At 38.3% G+C, this 24021-nt stretch overlaps 1 protein-coding gene across 1 annotated transcript in view; it reads right to left on the bottom strand.

Annotated features, from left to right (window-relative positions):
* Positions 1-9372: 9372 nt before the first annotated feature.
* LOC108552571 (neurogenic locus Notch protein) overlaps positions 9373-24021 on the bottom strand; it is a gene marked incomplete at its 5' end in the record, with an annotated part of 159672 nt that continues 145023 nt past the window's right edge. The window contains 2 exons of the mRNA XM_017907188.1: positions 9373-9512; positions 11648-11830. Of these exons, the coding sequence (XP_017762677.1) occupies positions 9373-9512; positions 11648-11830 (323 nt within the window). The remainder of the gene's footprint in view (positions 9513-11647; positions 11831-24021) is intronic.

Below are 24021 nucleotides of genomic sequence, written 5' to 3'. Positions count from 1 at the left end.
GGGTTGCATAATTAATTGATGGGATAATTTTCTTCAAGTATTACTCGAGATTTGGTTCAATTTTAATTCTACTGGATTTTTGTTGTATCGACATTATATGTAATTTAATTCTATTGTTAAATATTGTTATTTTCCATATTGAAAATATTAATTAGGTGCTGAAGAGGATAAGGGAGGTGAGTCTGGGGACTTGAAGTATACGATATGATATCATCGTATAGTTGAATTATTTATAAAAATTATAAATAACAGGAAATATGGTTTATACTCCAAGAGAAAATTTTTAAAAATTTTAATTAAAAGAAAATATATAGAAATTTCAATAAACCTTGAAGCTAATTTCATTAATATTTCTACAACAAAATGCTCGAAATATTCTCTATATAACGCAATTTAATCCACAAGCAGTCTAATGGCAAAGAAACCTAATTCATCAACCTAACTCACATAAAATATTTTACGTAATTATTCATAACAAATTTCATCCCTATTGTTGCTATACACCATTTAAAACCTAGTACTTTGCAGTCTCCGATACGATATCGTCGTATCATTGAATTTATTATAAAAATTTTAAATAAATTTATAGAAAAAAGGATTTATAGTCGAAGGTTTTTAAGAAGAAAATTGTAAATATTCCAATGATAAAAAGAATGTATAAAATTTCTACAGGTCACTCAAACCTAGTACTTTACAGTCTCCAATATTATATTTTTGTATCACTGAATTATTTATAAAAATTATAAAGAGGAAAAATGATTCATACTCCAAGGTTTTTATAAAAGAAAATTATAAAAATTTCAATGATAAAAAGAATATATAAAAATTGCAGTACCCCTGCAAACAAATTTCATCCCCATTCCCATCACAAATCACTCAAAATCTTGCAGTCTCCAATATTATATTGTCGTATCACTGAATTATTTATAAAAATTACAAAGAGGAAAAATGTATCATACTCCAAAGTTTTCAAGAAGAAAATTATAAAAATTTCAATGATAAAAAGAATATATAAAAATTCCAGTAACCCTGCAAACAAATTTCATCCCTACTCCTACCATAAACTACTTAAAATCTATTACTTTGCAGTTTCCAATATTATATTGTCGTATCACTAAATTATTTATAAAAATTGTGAAGAGGAGAAATGAATCATACTGCAATGTCTTTAAGAAGAAAACTATTAAAATTTCAATGATAAAAAGAATATATAAAAATTCCAATAAACTTACAAACAAACTTCATCCCCATTCCTACCACAAATCACTAAAAACCTAGTACTTTGGAATATTATATTTTCCAATATTATATTGTCATATCACCGAATTATTTATAAAAATTATATAGAGGAAAAATGAATGACACTGTAATGTCTTTAAGAAGAAAACTGTAGAAATTTCAATGATAAAAAGAATATATAAAAATTCCATTATCCCTGCACACAAATTTCATCCCCATTCCTACCACAAATAACTGAAAACCTATTACTTTGCAGTCTCCAATATTATAACATCGTATCACTGAATAATTTATAAAAATTCCTTACCAGAAATATTATTTATATTGGAAGGTCTTCAGAAAGGAATTTCTAAAAATGTCAACCATAAGAAAAATATATAAAAATTCCACTAAACCCCCAAACAAATTTCATCCCTATTCCTACCACAAACCACTCAAAACATCAGCATAACCCAAACCAAGCGATGCAATGACAAAGGAAGCTCGCAATAAACCCAATTCCTTATCAGTCTACCCCAGAAAGAACTTCACAGAGAACTCGTGCAATCCTCCCCATTGAAACAAAAATATCCGTATAACCATAGCCTCACACCCCGAAAGCTTCGATACCTCGAGGATCCCTGGCAGAACCCGTCTCAAACCCAACAACTCTAAACCCCATCCCAGAGTCGTGCGCATAATCGAGGAACGTACCCGCGTGCCAGCGATTCATCGAATCCGAGAAGGGACGATAGCGCGATTCGGCCGGGCAAAAACGGCCGTTCTCGTTACCCCTAACAGAGTTAGGCCCGCGAAGGTAGTCCGCAGCAATTACAAAGGCCGATACACAGCGTACGACGACGGCGTAGACGACGGTGGACGCGAGTGGCACGTATGCAGGCCGTCTGAGGTCCTGAATGCTCGAGTATCCTCTTTCCTCGAACCTCTTAGCGCTATTTAGCGGATCCTTTTACGGGACAGCGGGTCCCGACAAGAAAGGAAAGCGCAGCAAACGGGCCGACGAAGCCTCGAAACAAGGGACGAAAAAGAAACGAGTCTCGAGAGGAGAGAGAGGCAGCAGCAGCAGCAGCAGAAGAAGAAGAAGAAGAAGAAGAAGAAGAAGAAGAAGAAGTGGAGGACGGCGGAGGTGGAGTACCAAAATGGCGGCGCGGCCAGGACAAGATAAGCCTTTGTGCCCGTGCAGGGCCCCGGGCAACGGATCCCCTCGTTTCGGTCTCATATTTCGCGAATCCCGCTATCATATTTTACTCCTCGCTTCCTCCGGACCCCCCTCTCCCCCTCCCCCTGCCACGCCGACCGAAAGGCCTGTCTCTCATTTTTTGCTCTCTCACTTTTCGGGACCCTCCGGGCCCGTTCCACCTTCCCGATCCCCCACCCACTACCCACCCTCGATTGTTCCCTGCTCTAGTCCACTCAGGTCCATTCGATTCGATCGTTCTGGGCCTTGGACCTCTGTTTCTACATGCTTCGCGCATGCGTATCGCGCTACCCCCTCATTGTCGCGCGTGTTTTGTGCTATAGTTGTACATATATATGCTAAGTCATGAGGAATGGGTCACGCGAGAAGAGGGAAATGTATTTTTCGTTTGCTGGTTAGTTGGAATGTTGAGATTTAATTCGGATTTGAAAAATTTTAATAAATGGCGTGTGTCTCGGGTATCTGGTACTGACTAAAGATCAGAAGCTGAGGAAGATGGCGTTTGAGAAATTATAGTTGTGGTCTTGGAGATGTGTTTTTTGAAGAATTTATATGCAATTTATAATAAGTATGTTGAATAGTGGAAGCAAAGAAATTCTCCAATATTTTTATATCGATATACTGCTTTATAAAAAGGAAAACAATTTTTAAGGGGATTTATTTGCATACTTAAAAGAAAAGAAAGAGATGAGGGTTAAATTCTGTGCACCCTTAAGAAGAAAATAAATTATTTTCGTAGGACCTGATGATTTTAGAAGGAATAAATACAGTTTTACTGTTAGATTGATTTGTTCAGAAGATTATTACAATTACTATTACAATAATTAGTCACTAGGTTTCATTAGGGTTATACAAGTTACTTATTGTACACCTACACACCGGTATCTATACATATGTATATAGTAACTATATAAATATTTTAGACTCCATTTGGTGTAATATTTTTCAATGTAGAATTGCAATTAAAAAATTGAAGGTGACCTGTATATCTTGATAAAGAAGCAAAATAACAAAATTAATTAAAATACTATATCTTCCACTTCCATTTAGAACATTTTTTTGTACAATAAATATTTCATGAATTATTTGATGTCCTTGCATTATGAAACTCATTCTAAATACGTATAACTAATAAAATGTTTAGATGTAATTAGTCAGATCGTTATTCGTTCGTTCTTTTGTTAAATTGTTTATAGTTTATAGTTTTTAAGATATTATAGTTATATTATATTATTTTTAAAATATTATTATATTTGTAAAATATATACATATACATTCTTTGTTTCATATTTATGTATCTATATTTTTACTGGGTACAAGGGGATTAATACCTGTAAATAAAATAAAATAAAATAAAATAGAATAAAATAAAAATAAAATAAAAATATGCATCTGACATAAAGATTAACAGTTACCCTATAACATCGGCAGTGTTACAAATACCACTATAACACTATTGTAGTATAATGTACTACTATAACACAAGAGTTACCCTAATCACATCGACAAATTGCGGATATTTAAATATTAATGCGAGCTCATACCAGGTTCGAAGGATCCCAAAGAGCGTGAAGCAGGAGCGAAGAATTTTGGCAGAAGAAGGTGCCATTAGTGGAAGAAATGGAAGGTTCCATTTGCGTATTGTAATTCGCCGCCGATTAATTCGTCGCTGGTGAATTTAATCCGGCCACGTATTAGCGAAACCCCCGACCAAAGATCGGCAGACGGATCCCTCGGGGGTAGATGGACAGGGTCCAACCGGTTTCGGAAAGCTAGCACGAAAAGAGCGACGCGAGCCGGATTAAATTATTGTCGCCAGCGACGCACCTTGTCCCTTTTTATTCGAATCCCGCTGGCTCACGGTGAATCGATCGAAGTTTCGCGAACGATCGATCGATCGATCGATCGCTACGTGCTATAGGTGCGCGGGAATAAAAAGTGACTGGATCAATTTAGCCGGTTTTTCCAAATGCGAAATAACGCTACGTGACGATGTTCGGGAATTATTTCCTGGTAGATGCGGGTATGATGATTTTGATGGAAAGCAGGAAGTTGGGAATTAGGTTTCTGGGTAACATCGTAATCCTTCGTTATACCTACCTAAATTTACAGACGTACCTATATTATCCCTATACGTACCTAAAATTTTCGAAATTATTGGATAGTTTTATAATTAACAAGGTTCTTATGCTAACTGTATACTAACATCCGCGAGGATTTTAACACAGTTCACTAAATCTTCGTTATACCTACCTAAATTTATAGACGTACCTATATTACTCTTATATGTGCCAAAAATTTTCGAAATTATTGCGTGGTTCTATAATTAACAAGGTTTCTATGCAAACTGTATACTAACATATGCGAGGATTTCAACACGGTTGACTAAATCTTCGTTATATCTATCTAAATTCATAGACGTACCTATATTACCCTTATATGTGCCAAAAATTTTCGAAATTATTGCGTGGTTCTATAATTAACAAGGTTTCTATGCAAACTGTATACTAACATATGCGAGGATTTCAACACGGTTGACTAAATCTTCGTTATACCTACCTAAATTCATAGACGTACCTATATTACCCTTACATGTGCCAAAAATTTTCGAAATTATTGCGTGGTTCTATAATTAACAAGGTTTCTATGCTAACTGTATACTAACATCCGCGAGGATTTCAACACGGTTGACTAAATCTTCGTTATACCTACCTAAATTCATAGACGTACCTATATTACCCTTACATGTGCCAAAAATTTTCGAAATTATTCCCATCTAAAAAAATTATGCAGAAAAATTCACTAAAACACTGACTGGCAATAAAGCATAAACTCTGTTTCAGAAAACGCGAAATATATGAAAAATAATTCACTATAAAAGTATTCTCATTAGATAAAACAAATTTCCCATAAAATCGAAACACTTTCAAACAAGATTACAAAAAACTATGACACCCTCCCAATATTTCAAGAAAGTAAAAAAAAAAATTCGAATTTCCTGTCAAATATCGTTTAACTCGACAGCGAAGGACGTCTTCACGAACAAAATGGCGCGTGAGAAAAAAAATGTCGCGACAGGGTTATGAGGCGCGAGGGAGAGTTTCCCGGAGGGATTCCATGGAATCCCCATGGCCGGATATGAGGCGTGTTTCCTTAATTGGCCGATATCTTTCGTTGCTACCCGCTCGATTTATCGTCCGTGGGGATTCGTTAAACAGCGTGCACACCGAGGCGTAACAACGACGACGCCTGAGGGGGAGGTGGTGGAAGACGGAGCGCCGCAGAGGTCGCGCGAATTGTAAATCGACGCCATAAATCGACGGAGCTGCGGAGGAGACGGAGAAACGGCTAGGGGAATAAAGAGACGGGCGAAATAGCGTTCGAGAGAGCGTAATCGATGGCCGCCGTTTTCGAGCCCCCTGTTCCGAGTTTAGTGCTCCATTTGTTCCATGCAACGCTGACTTTTCCTTCGCGCCGCCAGGTGGCACTGGATCACCCAATGCCGCGCGGCAAATTCGAATCGAGAATTTTAACGAACTTGACGATATTTTTATTTCACACGCCAGTTTTTATTCTTTTATTTAGACATAATTACACATAATTAGCGCTATGCAGATATTAACACGTTGACTGTCACGGTGGTCACCGATATTTATCTACTTTTTGAAAATTTGAACAACGTGGATAAATAGAGAGTATTGCGAAATGAAAAATGTGCTATTTTTTCTTTCTTTCGAAGCGTTATTTAATAATTTATTATGTTCCGAGAATAATGAAAATTTTATTGTGACTTAAGTATATGGTACAAAAGGTATGTAGCAGTCAACGTGTTAAAAATTTAATTGAAAAATTAAGTGGAGTAGATAAATTTATATATATTTTCAATTACAGATGGAAGATTTAATTCGAGAATTTAACTCGCCTAAAATTTAATGGAGATATTGAAAAATGACACTGAATATAGAGAACAAAGTAACTATTAACTCTCAAAGTACTGTGAATTTAATTTACTAAGCTTACTATTACCCCAAATTCTCGTTTCTTAATTTTTAATTTATATTTCTGTCACAACCAATTTTCCAATAATTATTTCCTTTCTGGCTTATTAAAATTTTAATTTAAGGATTAACTGGGTACCATATTAATTGGAGAAAATAATTTGAAAATTACGTATTTAGTTTGAACATATTTATAAATATTTTCAATTGTATATTAAAATTTTTATTTGAGAATTAACTGGATAGAATATTAATCAGAGAATGTAATTTGAAAATTAAGTACAATAATTTGGACATATTTATAAATATTTTCAATTGTATATTAACTCTTTGCACTCATATGTCACGCTGGAGGTGACAATGCTAATTTATTCTAAAACTCGTATGTCAATTTATAATAATATAAATAAATAAAATAAATATAACACGTTGAATTCTACCACTGTAAATTATTTTAATTCATTTAGCTAAAAATAAATACAAGTTGACACCCAACAACTTTGAAAATAAAGTACAATAATTTGAACATATTTATAAATATTTTCAATTACATATATTAAAACTTAAATTTGAAAATTAACTGGATAGAATATTAATTAGCGAATTTAATTTGAAAATTAAATGGTTTGGACATATTTATAAACATTTTCAATTGTACATTAAAACTTAAATTTGAGAATTAACTGGGTAGAATATTAATTAAAGAATGTAATTTGAAAATTAAGTACAATAATTTGGACATATTTATAAATATTTTCAATTATATACATATTAAAACGTAATTCTGAGAAATAAGTGAGTTGAATATATTTACATATAGCAAGTTCAACTCGAAAATTCCGTAAATTACAATTAATATTATAATTAAATATACGCTATCTCTCTAATTTATCGCTCTATCACGCGAATTTTAGATTATTATTATTGAGATATTATTGAGATTATATATATACTAAACCTTTATACTCGACGATTTTTTATCTAAAGAAGAGCAGGAGTTCAAAGATTTCCTGCTATAAATCTGACGATATTTCTTGGAACAGTAAATAAAAATTCGTATAATAATTAACATATAGAATTATTTGATTTCGATACCTCGTACACCGTTACATTATCTTAAATTTGACATATTAGTGAGTATCTATCTTTGAAATTTTATCAAATGGTGAGTGAAGGGAGCCTCTCGAGTGCAAAGGGTTAATTGCAATATAAATAATTATCACTTTCCAGGTCTCTCTACGACCCACACATACCCTAAGGTAATCCTGCCAATCAAGAAACAGGAACTCGAGACACTGAAATCTCGCCAAAGGAGGACGCATAAAGCACTGTCCCTAACCCGAGGAAACCACTTGAACATCCCGATCCAAACGCCGATCATCCGAATCCATAAGACGTTCGAACCCCCATAGAGCCAATTAACGTCAGACGTGTCTGAAAAATCACGGAATTTCAGTATCCACCCGGAACATAGATTTCCACTACGGCCATCGATTCTCCGATTCTCCGACTGGACTTGGCACTAGCCAGCCTTCATCCTCGCCAATCCGCCGAGCCGGTGCGAGGCGTTCGCCCGATTCCGGGCGATATCGAGCGGCGCTCATTCCCGTCGATTACAGCCGATTATCGAGCAGCAGGATCTCGATTGGCCTCTCTATGCTAGACCCTTAGCGGGGCCCTCGTGCTCCTCGGCGCGGCGTCAAACAATTAAGGCTGACTTACGCGTGGCCGAGGCGCGTAGCAGCCGCGTTAAAAGAGTAAACGAGTTACCGGCCTTGCCGCGCATCAGATAATCCGAGCCGTGGCCCTGTCATCTCGGGAAGAATTTACAGGCGACACCGCGGGACCTAGCACACACCGTGCTATCCACGGGCCATCGCCGTCCCGCGAAATCTTGATCCCCGTCGGCGAAGCGTGCGCGGCTTTTCCACGAAAAACGCGTGCTTAGCCGCGATCCTCCGAGGCGTCGCGACGCGTGAAACTCGAGATCCATGGCTAATTATCGCTCGCGGTTACGCCATGGCATTCGTTTGATTAATCGCGGATGAGTTTCGGCGAGCTCCTCTTCATCGCGGGGGCCGTTAGCGTGGGGGGTGAAGAGAGGCTGAAATATAGTAGATAGGAAGGTAGATAGGATTGGTGTTGGGGAAAAATACGAACGAATGTTTTTGGTACGAATGGTAGTGTTATTACACTTTGGTAGTTTTGGGTTTTGGTACTTTGGTGTTGGGTGGCACGTGAACGCGTAGATTAAGGGGGTCCGAATTGGGGGCTCGTTTGTGCGGGGACCGGTGAGATTTAGGGGGTAGCAAGGTTGATGAGATTGGTGCTAGGGAAAAATAGTAACGAATGTTTTTGGTACGAATGGTAGTGTTATTACACTTTGGTAATTTTGGGTTTTGGTACTTTGGTGTTGGGTGGCACGTGAACGCGTAGATTAAGGGGGTCCGAATTGTGGGTCCGTTTGAGCAAGGACCGGTGAGATTTAGGGAGTAGGAAGGTTGATAAGATTGGTGTTAGGGAAAAATGCGAACGAATGTTTTTGGTACGAATCGTAGTGTTATTAGACTTTGGTAGTTTTGGGTTTTGTTACTTTGGTGTTGGGTGGCACGTGAACGCGTAGATTAAGGGGGTCCGAATTGGGGGCCCGTTTGTGCGGGGACCGGTGAGATTTAGGAGGTAGCAAGGTTGATAAGATTGGTGTTAGGGAAAAATGCGAACGAATGTTTTTGGTACGAATCGTAGTGTTATTAGACTTTGGTAGTTTTGGGTTTTGTTACTTTGGTGTTGGGTGGCACGTGAACGCGTAGATTAAGGGGGTCCGAATTGGGGGCCCGTTTGTGCGGGGACCGGTGAGATTTAGGGGGTAGGAAGGTTGATAAGATTGGTGCTAAGGAAAAATACGAACGAATGTTTTTGGTACGAATGGTAGTGTTATTACACTTTGGTAGTTTTGGGTTTTGGTACTTTGGTGTTGGGTGGCACGTGAACGCGTAGATTAGGGGGGTCCAAATTGTGGGTCCGTTTGTGCAAGGACTGGTGAGATTTAGGGGACAGGAAGGTTGATAAGATTGGTTCTGAGGAAAAATACGAATGAATGTTTTTGGTACGAATCTTAGTATCGTGGTGTTATTATAATTTGGTATTTTGGGGTTTTTGAAGTATGGGATTTTGATACATGGTTATGGTTTCGATTTTTGGTATTTTTGGGTTTTGGTACTTTGGTGTTGGGTGGAACGTGAACGCGTAGATTAAGGGGGTCCGAATTGGGGGCCCGTTTGTGCGGGGACCGGTGAGATTTAGGGGGTAGGAAGGTTGATAAGATTGGTGCTAAGGAAAAATACGAACGAATGTTTTTGGTACGAATCGTAGTATCGTAATGTTATTATACTTTGGTATTTTGGGGTTTTTGGAAAATGGGATTCTAATATGTGATTATGGTTTCAGTTTTTAGTAGTTTGATGTTGGGAGACGCGTGAACGTGTAAATTAAGGGAGTTTGAATTGTGATTGACCATTTTGGAATTTTCTAATTTTGGTACTTTGATGTTGGGAGATACGTGAACGCGTAGATTAAGGGGGTCCGAAATGGGGCCCTGTTTGCGCGGGGAACAATGAGATTTAGGGGATAAGAAGGTTGATAAGATTGGTATTGGTGAAAAATACGAACGAATATTTTTGGCACGAATCCTAGTATCCTGGTGTTATTATAATTTCATATTTTGGGGTTTTTGAAGTATGGGATTTTGATACATGGTTATGGTTTCGATTTTTGGTACTTTGATGTTGGAAAACATGTGAAACATGTGAGTAAATTAAGGAAGTTTGAATTGTGATTGACCATTTTGGAATTTTGGAATTTTGGTAGTTTGATATTGGAAAACATGTGAACGTGTAAATTAAAGAAGTCTGAATTGTGTTTGATCATCTTGGAATTTTGGAATTTTGGAATTTTGGTATTTTGATGTTGGAAGATACGTGAATATGTAAATTAAGCAAGTCTGAACTGTGATTGGTATCAACGAGGAACAAGGGGGTTAGCAAAAGTGTTTTTAGTATCACAGTTTAGACAAAGGGAGCATTTTGTACCAAGATAGTATATCTAACACGATTTTATAATGGGTGTTCCAAAATTTACATAAGAAGTAATTTTGATAGAAAACACGGTTTTTTAATTAAAAATTGTAAATATTGCTCGACAATGAAAACGTATTGATTTTTCGAGTAGAGTCCCATTCTTAATAACTCTGAACTGATAGTTCTTACTCTGTCCTTCTTTCTTTGTTGGCAATACTGTACCGTATAAATGGCGCCAAATTCAAATCTTGCCTGAATTTTAGGATACGTTATATAATATAAAACCGTAAAAATTACCGTAATACAATTATTGAGGAATTGTTTAAAAGAAAAATTAGGAAATCCTTTTTCCATAATAAAAAATAGAAATCATGAAACTAAAGAAAGTTGGAGAAAATCTAATCCTAATCTTTCCACCATACTAATTAATAAGTCCGTTATTAATCCCGTCATCAAATGAGTCATTTTCGTCACACTAATATAAAATTTCCAGTCAAATGTTAAAGACTATATATTCTACGTTATTCTTGCATCCCATATATCAACTCAAATAAAACCCGCATAAAATAATTCCATAACAATTCCCATCATCCCTGCCAAATACATCCGTCGTCAAAACAAAAAATTAAAAAAAAAAGAACCGATTTAAAATCCCAAAAATGCCCATATAAAAATTTCCAATCACATATCAAAGACTGCATATTTTACGCTTCTCTTGTACCCCATATATCAACCGAAACCCCCGTATAAAATAATTCAATAACAATTCCCATCATCCCTACCAAATATACCCGTCGCCATAACGAAAAATTTAAAAAACCGATTAAAAATCGGAAAAATTCCGAAGCTTTCGAGACCACGTCACGAAGCAGGTCTAAATTCATATTTCCCACGAGATTCCGCAGCGGACAGCCGAAAAGGAGGCGCAGAGGTATCCATCCTCTGAGAGGCAGAAAACGCAGCGGACCCGGCCAACACGCGTACGCGTGATCCGTGATCTGGTTTACTTATGGTCACGCGAGCGCCATCTCGGATTATTTGTTCCTGTGCGGTGTCCGCGGCCGCCGCGCGTCACGAAGAGGCCACCCTTGCGGTGGTGGTGGCTGCTCGCCGGGGGAGAGAAGGAGTTCGCTTACCAGGCATGCAGACGCAGCGGAAGGTCCCCGGATCGTCCAGACACGAGCCGTCGTTCTGACAGGGATGAGACTCGCACTCGTTCACGTTCGTCTCGCATCTCGGCCCCGTGAAGCCTTGCGTGCAGTTGCACGCGAATGAACCGGGCGTGTTCACGCAGATACCGTCGTGCTCGCATGGTGATCCTGCAACAGACGAGAGATTTGAATTATTTAGATGTAGAATTTAGAATTTAGATTTAGATCTAGAATTATTAACATTGGAATACGTGTAATTTAGGCTAGGAGTCTTGAATCGGTATTGCTTTCCGATTTCAAATTTCTGATTTCAGGGTACTTGGGCTTTTGATCTTCTTTGTGTGGTACACTACGTGTAAGTTTGTTCATATTTCTAGATTATTTGTTAGACAATATTGGTTGCAGTAGAAGGAACCCGTTCTGAGATTTGGATTAGGAGTATTAAATATATTGTGGTACTCTAAAGTATAGTTATGTTTTTACACTATTACTAAATACTATACTATACTATACTATTACTATAGTTATACTAGTACTAAGTACTCTACTATACTGTACTATTGCTATAGTTGTACTATTATTAAATACTCTACTATAGTATAATATTACTAAACACTACATTATACTATACTATTACTATAGTTATACTAGTACTAAGTACTCTACTATACTGTGCTATTACTATAGTTATACTATTATTAAATGTTTTACTATACTATACTATACTATACTATACTATACTATACTATTACTATAGATATACTATTATTAAATACTATACTACACTATTACTATAGATATACTATTATTAAATACTATACTACACTATACTATTACTATAGTTATACTATTAATAACTACTCTACTATACTGTACTATTACTATAATTATACTATTACTAAAGTATAGTAATAACTATTAAAGTAATGGCAAAGAAACAAAGAAATTGCTAATTTTCAAATCGCAAAAGTATATGAAAAGGGAAATAAAAGTATGTATAATTCCAAATTTGTAATTTTCCATTTTCCACTACTGCATGTTAGTATTGCATAGTATGTTTGAATAGTTTGAGTTACGAAATGATTTGAATTATTATAATATTAGGATAATTAATTATTAATTGTAATGCACAACCTACCCCTACAATACTACCCCCTTCTTATCTAATCAACATCCCTATGTATTACTCAAAAATTCACCAAATACCAATTTGTTCCTACCAGAACGAATTTTCATGGAAAATGAATCACGTAAAATCAATAAACCATGGAAAATATCAATACCATTCAAGTTCCAATGGCGTGTGTCGAAGAATAAAATGCAACTGAGACGAAAAAACATAAATGAATCAGGAGAGCCTGATCCTTTGGACCCTACGGACCACGTCTCTCGCACGTGATACTCATGTTCGACCCGATATCCTACCACGAATCTTACACGACACTGTAGACGAAGAAGTTAATAATTATTAATCGAAATACACCGCTCCCAACGTCACTACCCCATAAAATACTACCCTTCCAATCCATCCGACATCCCCAAATATTTCTCCCCACCAAAACGAATTTATCTCGCGTTTGAAAATCGATAAATCACGAAAGGCATCGCGATATAATTAACAATTATTAATTCTGATACACAAACTACCCATACACGACACTGTCTTTAAAATTTAATCAACGTCCCCCATGCATTACCCAAAAATTCTCCAAATACCACTTTTTCCCGACGGAAAAGAAGTTTCTCGCATTTAAAATCGATAAACCATGGAAGACACCGAGGCACCCGTACTCTAAGGATGGTACCCGCAACGTTCAGCAAGAAAACTCGGGACAAGGCCCATTTCTCAAGCGCGTTTCGCGTCTCTGTACACCCGAAAGGGTCGATAATTAAAAGAACGGCGAACCGGTGAACGCTCGGTGCATAATAATTAATAGCCGTCGCAGGAGTCAAAGTCCAGCACGCAGGTGCATCCCCCGTGGGATGCGCGACAAATGCACGATAGTGCGCCTTAATTGGCCAGGTCGACGCGGTTTTTAGAGGCGCTGCCATTTTTTTTTTTAAGAGGGAGGAAAGGGGAAAAAGCGACGAGCGACGACGACCATAAGAAGGAAGCTGCTGGCGCGCGGATTCCAGGCCTGCCATCCTCGAGAATGGAACTTCTTCCCGGTCAACAATCCGTTTGGGTCAGCCGTTTTCTCGGACTTACGCGGTCCGCGCTAATTGCAATAAGATAATTGCCGCTGTCAGCTGTTCCTCGATTCGAGAAATCAGCGTTTCGTCGAGGATGCTTCCATGAAATTTCCGTCGGTTGCCATTTTACTCGCGGCTCCAATATGGCTCCTGATCGCAAGCTCCTGCCAAGTTTCATTAACTATCCGTGCAACGATGGATGATGGTTGTGTCCATGGAATTGTTACTTGGAATTTTTATTTCGCAATAATATTTGTATCTATTCGATATGCGTTCATATTGACAGAAATTTGGAAAATCGTGTTGTAAGAGGATAGTAATCGCCCAAAGTTTGCGTGTGGAGGAGTTAGATCCCCCCAAGATAGTGTCACGGTACGAATAAAAGTATCTTATTAGGAATTTTCAAAAATATTTCCATCTCCGTGGATGAGACATGTCCTTCGTGCGAATGCTGTCAACAAATTAATTTTTATTTGTATTACAGGGAAATTTTATTTACATAACATTGGCATCGATTTGAAGATGAGTCAATTCCATACGTGTCACCATTGATAAAAATTTGGAAATCGTGACGTAAAAAAGTAGTCAATGATTGTAGAAATTGGAAGACCTACAATACTACTTTGACTCACTGTGTGCACACAAAACTGAGTGGGAAAATCTCTGAAAGTACACTATACACTGTGTTCTGGTCGATGGGTACCAATATACTGTCAATGCAAGAATGGCAATATCACTGAAGAACAAGAAATTTCTCGTCACGAATTTTCAAATCCGATATTTGACAGCTCCCAGATCCAATTATTCTCGAAATTTTCCCAAAGTGAATATATTACCGTTGGTAACACTGTCACAACTCATCCGTGACTCACTATGCGTACACAGAGCTCTAAAAATGTGGAAGAATCACCCAAAATACACTGTACTTCGTGTTCCAACCAATAAAAATTTCTCATTACGAATTTTCAAACCCTATTCCGATGTTTGACAGCTCTTAGACCCAAATTCACTCAAGATTCTGCCAAATTGAAGATATCACCGTTGGTAACACTGCCATAACACATTCGTCACTCACTATACGTACACAGAACTCTAAAAATGTGGAAGGATACCCCAAAATACACTGTACTTCGTGTTCCAACCAATAAAAATTTCTCATTACGAATTTTCAAACCCTATTCCGATGTTTGACAGCTCTTAGACCCAAATTCACTCAAGATTCTGCCAAATTGAAGATATTGCTGTTCTCTCTTCGCAACTATGATGTAAACATTTCTCTCCGTAGACTTCCGTTCTTCGAACACGTAACTTCAGTCAGGCTGGATTGAAATACGAGGAGGAAGCGAAGTGGAGACGCGGTTACAGTGGAAGGAAAATAAGCATAGTCGTTAAATTAAACTATACGCCTGTCTCTGGCCGCGTGGAAAAAAATCCGAAACTGTAATAAATAATTTCCCCTGAGGATATACGAGCTTGCCAGGAGGTTACTATATCTATCATCTTTTATCATCGCGTTTATACGATTAAAGGGCGCGCAGTCGCAGGCGAGGAGGTATCAATCGTCCTGCGGAATAATCAGCCTCGTTACGAGGCAAATTCTGCATGACTCGACGGAATTTATTAAACCCGCTGCAAATCCTCGCTCAACTTTCACTCAAAGACAAAGAAATCAGCAGACTTCTGTCAACGCATCTATCACACGCGCCTAACGCTTCATCACCGACTGCGTCTGCATCCTAGTAATTAAGAGAGAGCGATTTGACTTCCACCGTCATTTACGGCTTTCAACTGACCGTTGCGCTTCGAAGCTTCGCAAATTTACCTCCGCGAGGCTGGGTGCGAGCAAAATTTACTACCGCGGATAAAAGAGCTCCTAAGTCTTCCGTGTCTTCTTTGAATCCCTGCTTCCGAGATCGCGGAGTCAGTCATCTCGTTAATGAGCCAGGGAATCATGTTCAGAGGTATCGGTGAGCTTCGTTAGACGATATCAGAGCCATCTAGATCAGGTCCAAGTGTAACCTCAGTGTCTACTGATCGGGAATCTTGCTATGCTTTTAAACTTGACACTTTTTAGAGATGAGGGATGTTGATATTCCTTTTAACGTAATTAATTGTGGGACTATTAACATACAGTGATGTGTATGTACATGTGGCACTATATGAGACTGGTGAAGAGGTAGTCAAAAGGGATGCGGGTGTCTAATTGGTCCTAGTCTAATAGGTCCACCTATGTTAATATAATTGTGAAGATATGCAGATTAAACGAATTCTGACAGTTAGCTGCAGCGTCACGTCTATGAATCTAATCACATTGCATATGCAGTATGACAAATCAGTGGTGTACATACACTTGACAGAGTTTGGTAGAGGATCTTTGAAAAGGATAGGGTCTAGCTGACCTCAGATACCTAAACAGGATTATGTTATACCGATTAATGCCAATGTTTAATGTCGAAAAATGCTAAAAAATGTCAATAATGAATTGGTCCAACAATGAAATCACCTCGTTATACGATATCAGAGTCATCTAGATCAGGTCCAAGTGTGTTCTCAATGTCTACTGATTGGGAATCTGCATCAGAGCCTTGATGCTCTTAGAGTTGACACTTTTTAGAGATGAAGAATGTTGATATTCTTTTTAACGTAATTAATTGTGGGATTATTAACATACAGTGATGTGTATGTACATGTGGCACTATATGAGACTATTGAAGAGGCAGTCAAAAGGCATGTGGATGTTAAATTAGACCTAACCTAATAGCTCCACCTAGTCTAATATAATAGTGAAGAATATCGAAGAATATTCCAATACAATTGTGAAAATATGTAGATTAAACGAATTTTGACAGTAAGCTGCAGTGTCACATCTACGAATCGAATACTGAATATGTAGTATGACAAATCAGTGGTGTTCATACACTTAGCAGAGTCTGAAAGAGGATCTTGGAAAAGGATAGGGTCTAGCTGACCTCAGATACCTAAACAGGATCATGTTATCCTAATTGATGCCAATGTCAAATAACGAATAATGGTAAAAATATGTCGACAATGATTTGGACGAAAAATGGAATCATCCTAATCTAATACTCCTAGATCGCAGTAGCCACAGACTGTATTAAGAGAACGATCTTCATCTGTGCAAAATGAAAATAACATTTTCATGACAGGCGCAAGATACCTAATCACCTCGCGCAAACATCATCCCTGATAACCCTGATAATCCAACTACAAATTTCCTCTCTTCATTTCAAATTCCAAAGCAAAACGCTGAGCAAACGCGTAGGGACATGCACAAACGCAGGATTCCAAGCTAGAAGCATCTGCAACCGTTCTCGATCGCGAGCAGCGCGGAATTCCGTTCCGTTAGCACTCGGAATGCTCCAGCTCCGCGTGAATCACTCGATACCTCTCAGCTCACCGTTCCTTAGCATACAATGCTGGTCCGCTCCGCGAAAAGAGGCATCGAGGCCTCGTTACGCGGTTCCCAGGGCAGCGCGCAATTACCCGCGATATTTACGAACTTTTTGAACAACGGCTTCGTTCGGCCCTGCATGCCAGCCCCGTGTAATCCGGCGGAGGTTTTTCCGGCCGCAGGTAATTGCTGTCGCGAGAGGGCACAGACACAGGGGAGAAAAAGCGCGGCGGCAGAAGGGGTGGACGCGTGTTAGCGGGCAGCCGGGGTGCAGCAAGAAACGCATTGCTGGACCGTGTCGGCAATCGAGCCGCGGGGACCAACAGATGACGAATCGGTCGACCAGACGACCGGCCATCTCCTCAAGGACGCCGCTCGCCGATGCGACAGATGATGGAAGCGAGCGATACTCGAGCGGAGCTGAAGAGAGGTAGATGGATGACTGTGGCACGTGGTGTCCAACCTATGTTCTGACTGTGTTCCGTCTTCCGAGCTCTCGCTATTTCGTGTTTCGATGCACTAGTACAGGACGAGTGCGAGGCTTGACGAGTATGGAGATCGCGTGTAATTGGCCAAGAGACATGTCTCGTGACTGTGGAGAGTACTAGAGCACTGTCCAGGTGTCATCGAGGTAATGCATCTCGAGAATTTGTTTGGGTCTTCCTTTATTCCGCGATCCCTGGTCAGTTTCGTGTCAAGGGTTAATATCTGGTAACTGTTTGTGACCAGGAACTGAATGTCTATCACGTGAATGTCTATCTGAACAGGTGACTTCCAAGAATTTGATTGGGAAATTAATATCGAGGTAACTATAGTACAGTCTATATAACAGACACCCAGAACTCGATCTAAGATTAAGCATCATCTTCTGAAGGGTGCGAATAGCTAGACGTATCCAATCTAAGAAGATACCTAACTAGGATCAACCTAGTTAGGCTAGTAGACTCACAGAGCAAGTGAAGCTAAATGATTCCAAAAAATATTTAGCACCACTTTCTGTCATTCACAGTGTCTCTCCTTATAGATATATATATAATTTGTTGATTCTAAGTGCATCGAAGTTACCAAATTAATGAGAAGCTAGCCAAGCATACTCTATCAAATAGACTCACACACCAAATCGATATGAGATTAAACACCATCTTCTGAAGGATGCCAATAACTAGATGTATCCAATCTAAGATACTTAACTAGGATCAACTTGGCTAATAGACTTACAGACCAACTGAACCTCAGTAAATCCCAAAAACATTTACCACCATTTTCACCATTCCTAGTGTTTCTTATCATAACTAATTCATCGATTCTAAGTGCATCTAGTTTGCCAAATTAATGAGAAGCTATCCAAGTTTAGACTACTAGATAGAGTCACAGATCAATTGGATCTGAGGTTAAACACCATCTTCTGAAGGATGCGAATAATTAGAAGTATCCAATTTAGGAAGCTACCTAACTGAGATCAACCTAGCTATTAGACTCACAGACCAACTGAACCAAAATGAGTCTAACAAACATTTACCACTACTTTCTGTCATTTACAGTGTCTCTCCTCATCGATATACCTAATTCATTGATTCTAAGTGCACCTAAGTTACTAAATTAATGAGAAGCTAGCCCAGCCTAGCCTGTCATATAGACTCACAAGACCAACTGGACTCAAATGAATCCAAAAAGCTTTTACCACTACTTTCTATCATTCACAGTCTCTCTCCTCATCGATTCTAAATGCATCTAGGTTACCAAATTAATAAGAAGCTACTCTAGCCTAGCCTATCAAATAGACCCCTAGACCAACTGGACCCAAGTGGAAAAAGCAAGCTTCTCTAAAAAAGAAGACAGTAATTAAACGGGTCCAAGGCAAGACGCTGTCAAAACACGTCCTGGTTAACAGACTCTCAGTCCAACTGACCCAAGTGAACCGGAAACAGGTTCAGGCTACTCTGAATAAGCGCGAATAGCCAGGCATACCTAGACACTGCTGAAGAGGGAGCACGAGACGTAGCTGCAGGTGAAACACAAATAGATTCGATAGAACGAAGCCAGGCAAAGCAAGGCTGAAAAAGAGCCTGGACGAAACACTTCGTTTAGCGATTCGGTTAATTGCGACTGCCCCGAGACGAGGCTCGACCACCGGCGGGACTTAATACAGAAATTTCTGTACGCCATTTACCCGGCTTACACTGGATCCGTAATATCTGGTGGCGAGGCCCGCATTCTCGAATATAATATCACGGATAATCGATCAATCGCACTCTCGGCGTGCCGGTGGTTGCAGTCAGCGTGTTCCGAGCTTCGGTCGCGAGCTGCTCTTCTTGCTCTGGCCACTGGGGCTCGGAGCAGAGGAGCTGCTCCCGTGGAACTTAATCTACCAGAAAATATGCAATCTAGATAATAACAGAGCACGGGCTCGAGCGCGAGGTCATTACGGTCGTTATTAAACTTAAAATAACAATTTAGCGTTTAATTAGATTCGTCCGTGGGCCGCTGCGACGGTTAGGCTACTCTCGGACGAGATGATCCTCCTAAGCCACCGCTTCCGGCTAAATCTTATTACCAACGTCCTGTCCTGCAGCGGAGACACCTTCCAGCAAGATTCATGGACCTCCCGCGATTTATCTCTTCGCTTCCTTTCAGCGTTTCCACTTCGGGCAGACGCAGTTGGTTAACGGGTGAAGGATGAAGGCTGAAGGATGATGACAAAGGCGAGACCAGTGACGAGAATGGGTTTCAGAGAATTTTCGCGTGAGTATTGGTAGATGTGCACTCGTGGAGAACACATTTCGAACAGGTTTGCAAGATTATGGTGATTGAGAATTGGAAACGTAGTTTGAGACAGAGTTGTCAAACTTGACAGTACCTACGAAGATGAATTTTGGCAAATTTTTGAATGGTTGTTGCATTCTATACGTTTGCAAAACAGAAATACTAGTAGATGTGCACTCGTGGAGAACACATTTCGAACAGGTTTGCAAGATTATGCTGATTGGGAATTAGAAATGTAGTTTGACACAGTGCTGTCAAATTTGACAGTACCTACAAACATGAATTTTGGCAAATTTTTGATTGGTTGTTGCATTCTATACGTTTGTAAAACAGAAATACTAGTAGATGTGCACTCGTGGAGAACACATTTCGAACAGGTTTGCAAGATTATGGTGATTGGGAATTAGAAATGCAGTTTGACACAAAGTTGTCAAATTTGACAGTACCTATGAAGATGAACTTTGGCAAATTTTTGATTGCTTGTTGGATTCTGCACGTTTGCAAAATAGGAATATTAGAGTCCTTGGAAAATATTAGAAAGTTTGACAAATCTTGAAGCTGACTGAATTATTCACTGGCTATTTAAATGTACAGGGTGTTCCAAAACAGGTGAACACGTATATTTGTAGAGGACAAATTTCGAGTACTTTTGCAAGATTGTGTTAATTGAAAATTGGGAATATTATAGTTTAATCCAATATTAGAAAATTTTAGACAGTGTTGTCAAATCTAACACTACCGATAAGGGTGGTCTTTGACAAATTCTTTATTGGTCACTTAGAAATTAGGAATATTCGAAAGCTCGATAGACTAACAGCCAGTTTAACAGCTGGCTGAATTTTTCCTCAGATATTGAAATATACAGGCCGTTCCAAAACACGCAAGCATAATTTCAGGGACAAAAGTAAGAGAAATGTTGATATAAATACACGTCTCATATAACCATGCTGTATATAATTTACGAGGAATGAACTTAGGATACACGCGCAAATTTCACTCGAAATAAATTATACAGGTATTCGGGTTGCCTAACCCTAACTTCGGGTCAAGGGAAAAAGGATCGACAGTGTGTGCCTCCTTCAACAGCACAAGATTTTGCAAGAATTTATAATTTTTCAGGCACAACAAACTATATATCATAGACCTGTCTCTCAACTCAACTCAAACCATCCAACTCTCGTAACACCAAACCCAACCTAACCCAACTGAATCCAAACAAGATAAAATAAAAATCTTCATATATATATTTCAAATTACAAATAATTTTCCAAATTAAGCCTATCACGAAGATAACATACATAGGTCTAAAGTAGATTTGTAGCACAGGACTATCATAACACCCAACCCAACCCAACTCAATTCAATTCAATTCAACTTAATACACACAAGATAAAATAAAAATCTTCAGATATATTTCAAATCACGAATAATTTTCTAAATTAAGCCTATCACGAATACAGCATACAAAGGTCTAAAGTAGGTCTGTAGAAAAGGAGTATCATAACACCCAAGCCAACCCAACTCAATCCAACTTAACCACTTGAGCAATAAAAACGTGCCACGCACGTGGAGATGCTTTTGCTCCAAAGCCGTCAGCGACGTGTACACCACGTCGATAGGTATTTGTCGCAGAAACAAAAACGACGTGTCCGTCACGTCGGCTAACAGTTAGCTCGCAGACGCTAATGTAACGCCTTACCTCATGATATATTGTAGAGCGTGGCACGGCAATCGAAAGTTAAATCGCAGCGCAAATGATTAATACACCTAAGATAAACTAAAAATCTCGAGATATACTTCAAATTACAATTAGGTCTATGCCAAAGGATTAAAACCGCGAGATATGGGAACTGCGGGGAATCTAAGCAACGAAAATGAAGGCAAAGTCGAAAGGGAACAGTGTCGAACTTGGAGACTCGGTTACGTCTCCCGGAGGATTTCCACAGTGTCCCGGATTTCCAAGACGGTGCAGGTATGCCGTGGATGGAGGCCAGGTATACGAACTGCCGGTATCGGCTTACCATTGTCAGGGCAACGTTGCCGAATTTCGGTGTAACAATGGGGTCTTTGTTTAGCCGGCAGGTAGCGAACGGGGGTCCCGGGTTCCTCCTGAGCCGAGAGATCCGGCCGGGAGAGCGGACTCGGGCACGAAAACGAAGAAGAAGGTGAGGAAGCGGGCCTCCAGCACCAGCACGGAGCTTGACCACGAAGGAAGAGGGATTTCGTTACGGGTTTACCGCGTTGTTTGCACTGGCACGCAATGACTGGGCTTGCGGAACTCACACGAAGCCCGTTACGCACGCACGAGAGGCAGTGAAAGGGGAGGAACCCGATCCGATTTTTCGCTACCACGGCCGCCATCTTGTTGCAGCAATATTTAACATAGCCACGTATTATCGAATATTGGAAATTTTTTCACAAATTTTTAATACTGAATACAGTTAGAATGTCGAATAACGGAATTTGGAATTTCACGAATTAAATTGCAAACTTTGCATAATATTTTTTGCAAAGTCTCTGAGTAATTGGATAAATTTAATTGGGATGTATATCTGTGACTGGACTTGTAATATTCGGAAATATTTTTGGAGAACAATTATTTCGAAAATTTTGAGGATGACTGTGTTCCAAATATTGTGGGATTATTTATTCTTTAGGTCCTGCGAAATTTGAAATTTTATAAATTTAATTGATTAATTGGGATATATACCTGTGACTGGATTTATTGTATTTAGGAATATTTTTGGAGGACGATCATTTCGAAAATTTTGAGTATGACTGTATTCTAAATACCGTGGGATTATTTATTCTTTAGGTCCTGTGAAATTTGAAATTTTATAAATTTAATTGATTAATTGGGATATATATCTGTGACTGGACTTGTAATATTCGGAAATATTTTTGGAGAACAATTATTTCGAAAATTTTGAGGATGACTGTGTTCCAAATATTGTGGGATTATTTATTCTTTAGGTCCTGCGAAATTTGAAATTTTATAAATTTAATTGATTAATTGGAATATATATCTGTGACGGGACTTGTAATATTCATAAATATTTTTGGAGAACGATCATTTCGAAAATTGTGAGTATGACTGTGTTCAGAATGCTATGGGATTATTCATTCTTTAGGTTCTGTGAAATTTGAAATTTCATAAATTGAATTGGAAATATTTCTATGATTGAATTTGTAATGTTTTGTAATATTTTGTAATAATTTTTGAGATTTTTAGATTGAATATAGTTGTGAGAATTTTTGAAATATAGAACAGCTGACTGACTATTTCAGAACTATTATTATTAAAAATTTTCTCATGGTTCTTTTTTTGAATGATATGGTAAAAGAAGGAATTATACTACGTATGATATTATACGAGATTATGATTGCTACACTGTGCATAAGGAACTGCTTTGTACATTTCGCTTAATTATCGATTTGGCGAACCCCGATGAACTCTGATGTTAGACCTGACAATAGAATTTTGATTGCATTAAGTAGAACGTGAGAGGATAGGTTTTATAGAATTTATACACAAAATAATTTATTGTTGTCTAGTGAATAACGCAAGCTATTAATTATAAAAATTCTTCAAAGGAATTGTGGGAATATTTGTTACGTTATGATTGTAAAAGAATTGATTCCAATTACCCACTCTGGCTTCTTACGTCGATCTCATGAATATTCCTCCGATAACAGTAAATTATAGCGAATTATTCTTTTGAATCTTAATCAACTTCTATCGCAATTCGTTGAAATTTTTCCTTCCTATTGAACAAAACTTTGTATTTGTTTCAATTTAGAAAAATAATTTCATCCTTCCTGTACTGTTCTTTTCAACATTACAGCACGATTGCAGACCAATAATTCTAATATTTTTATTTTACATATGCTTGTTTATATAGTACACGATTTAAAAATAATGATCATAAAATTATTTTCAATTTTTATTTATCGGAGTTAGTAATATAAATTATTATATTCTCTGTGTAAA

Source organism: Eufriesea mexicana, unplaced genomic scaffold (genome assembly GCF_001483705.2).
Source record: "Eufriesea mexicana isolate 0111107269 unplaced genomic scaffold, ASM148370v2 scaffold7170, whole genome shotgun sequence".
Taxonomy (NCBI): domain Eukaryota; kingdom Metazoa; phylum Arthropoda; class Insecta; order Hymenoptera; family Apidae; genus Eufriesea; species Eufriesea mexicana.
The sequence above is the reverse complement of the archived record's forward strand: the minus strand, read 5'-3'. Positions and strand labels throughout refer to the sequence as shown.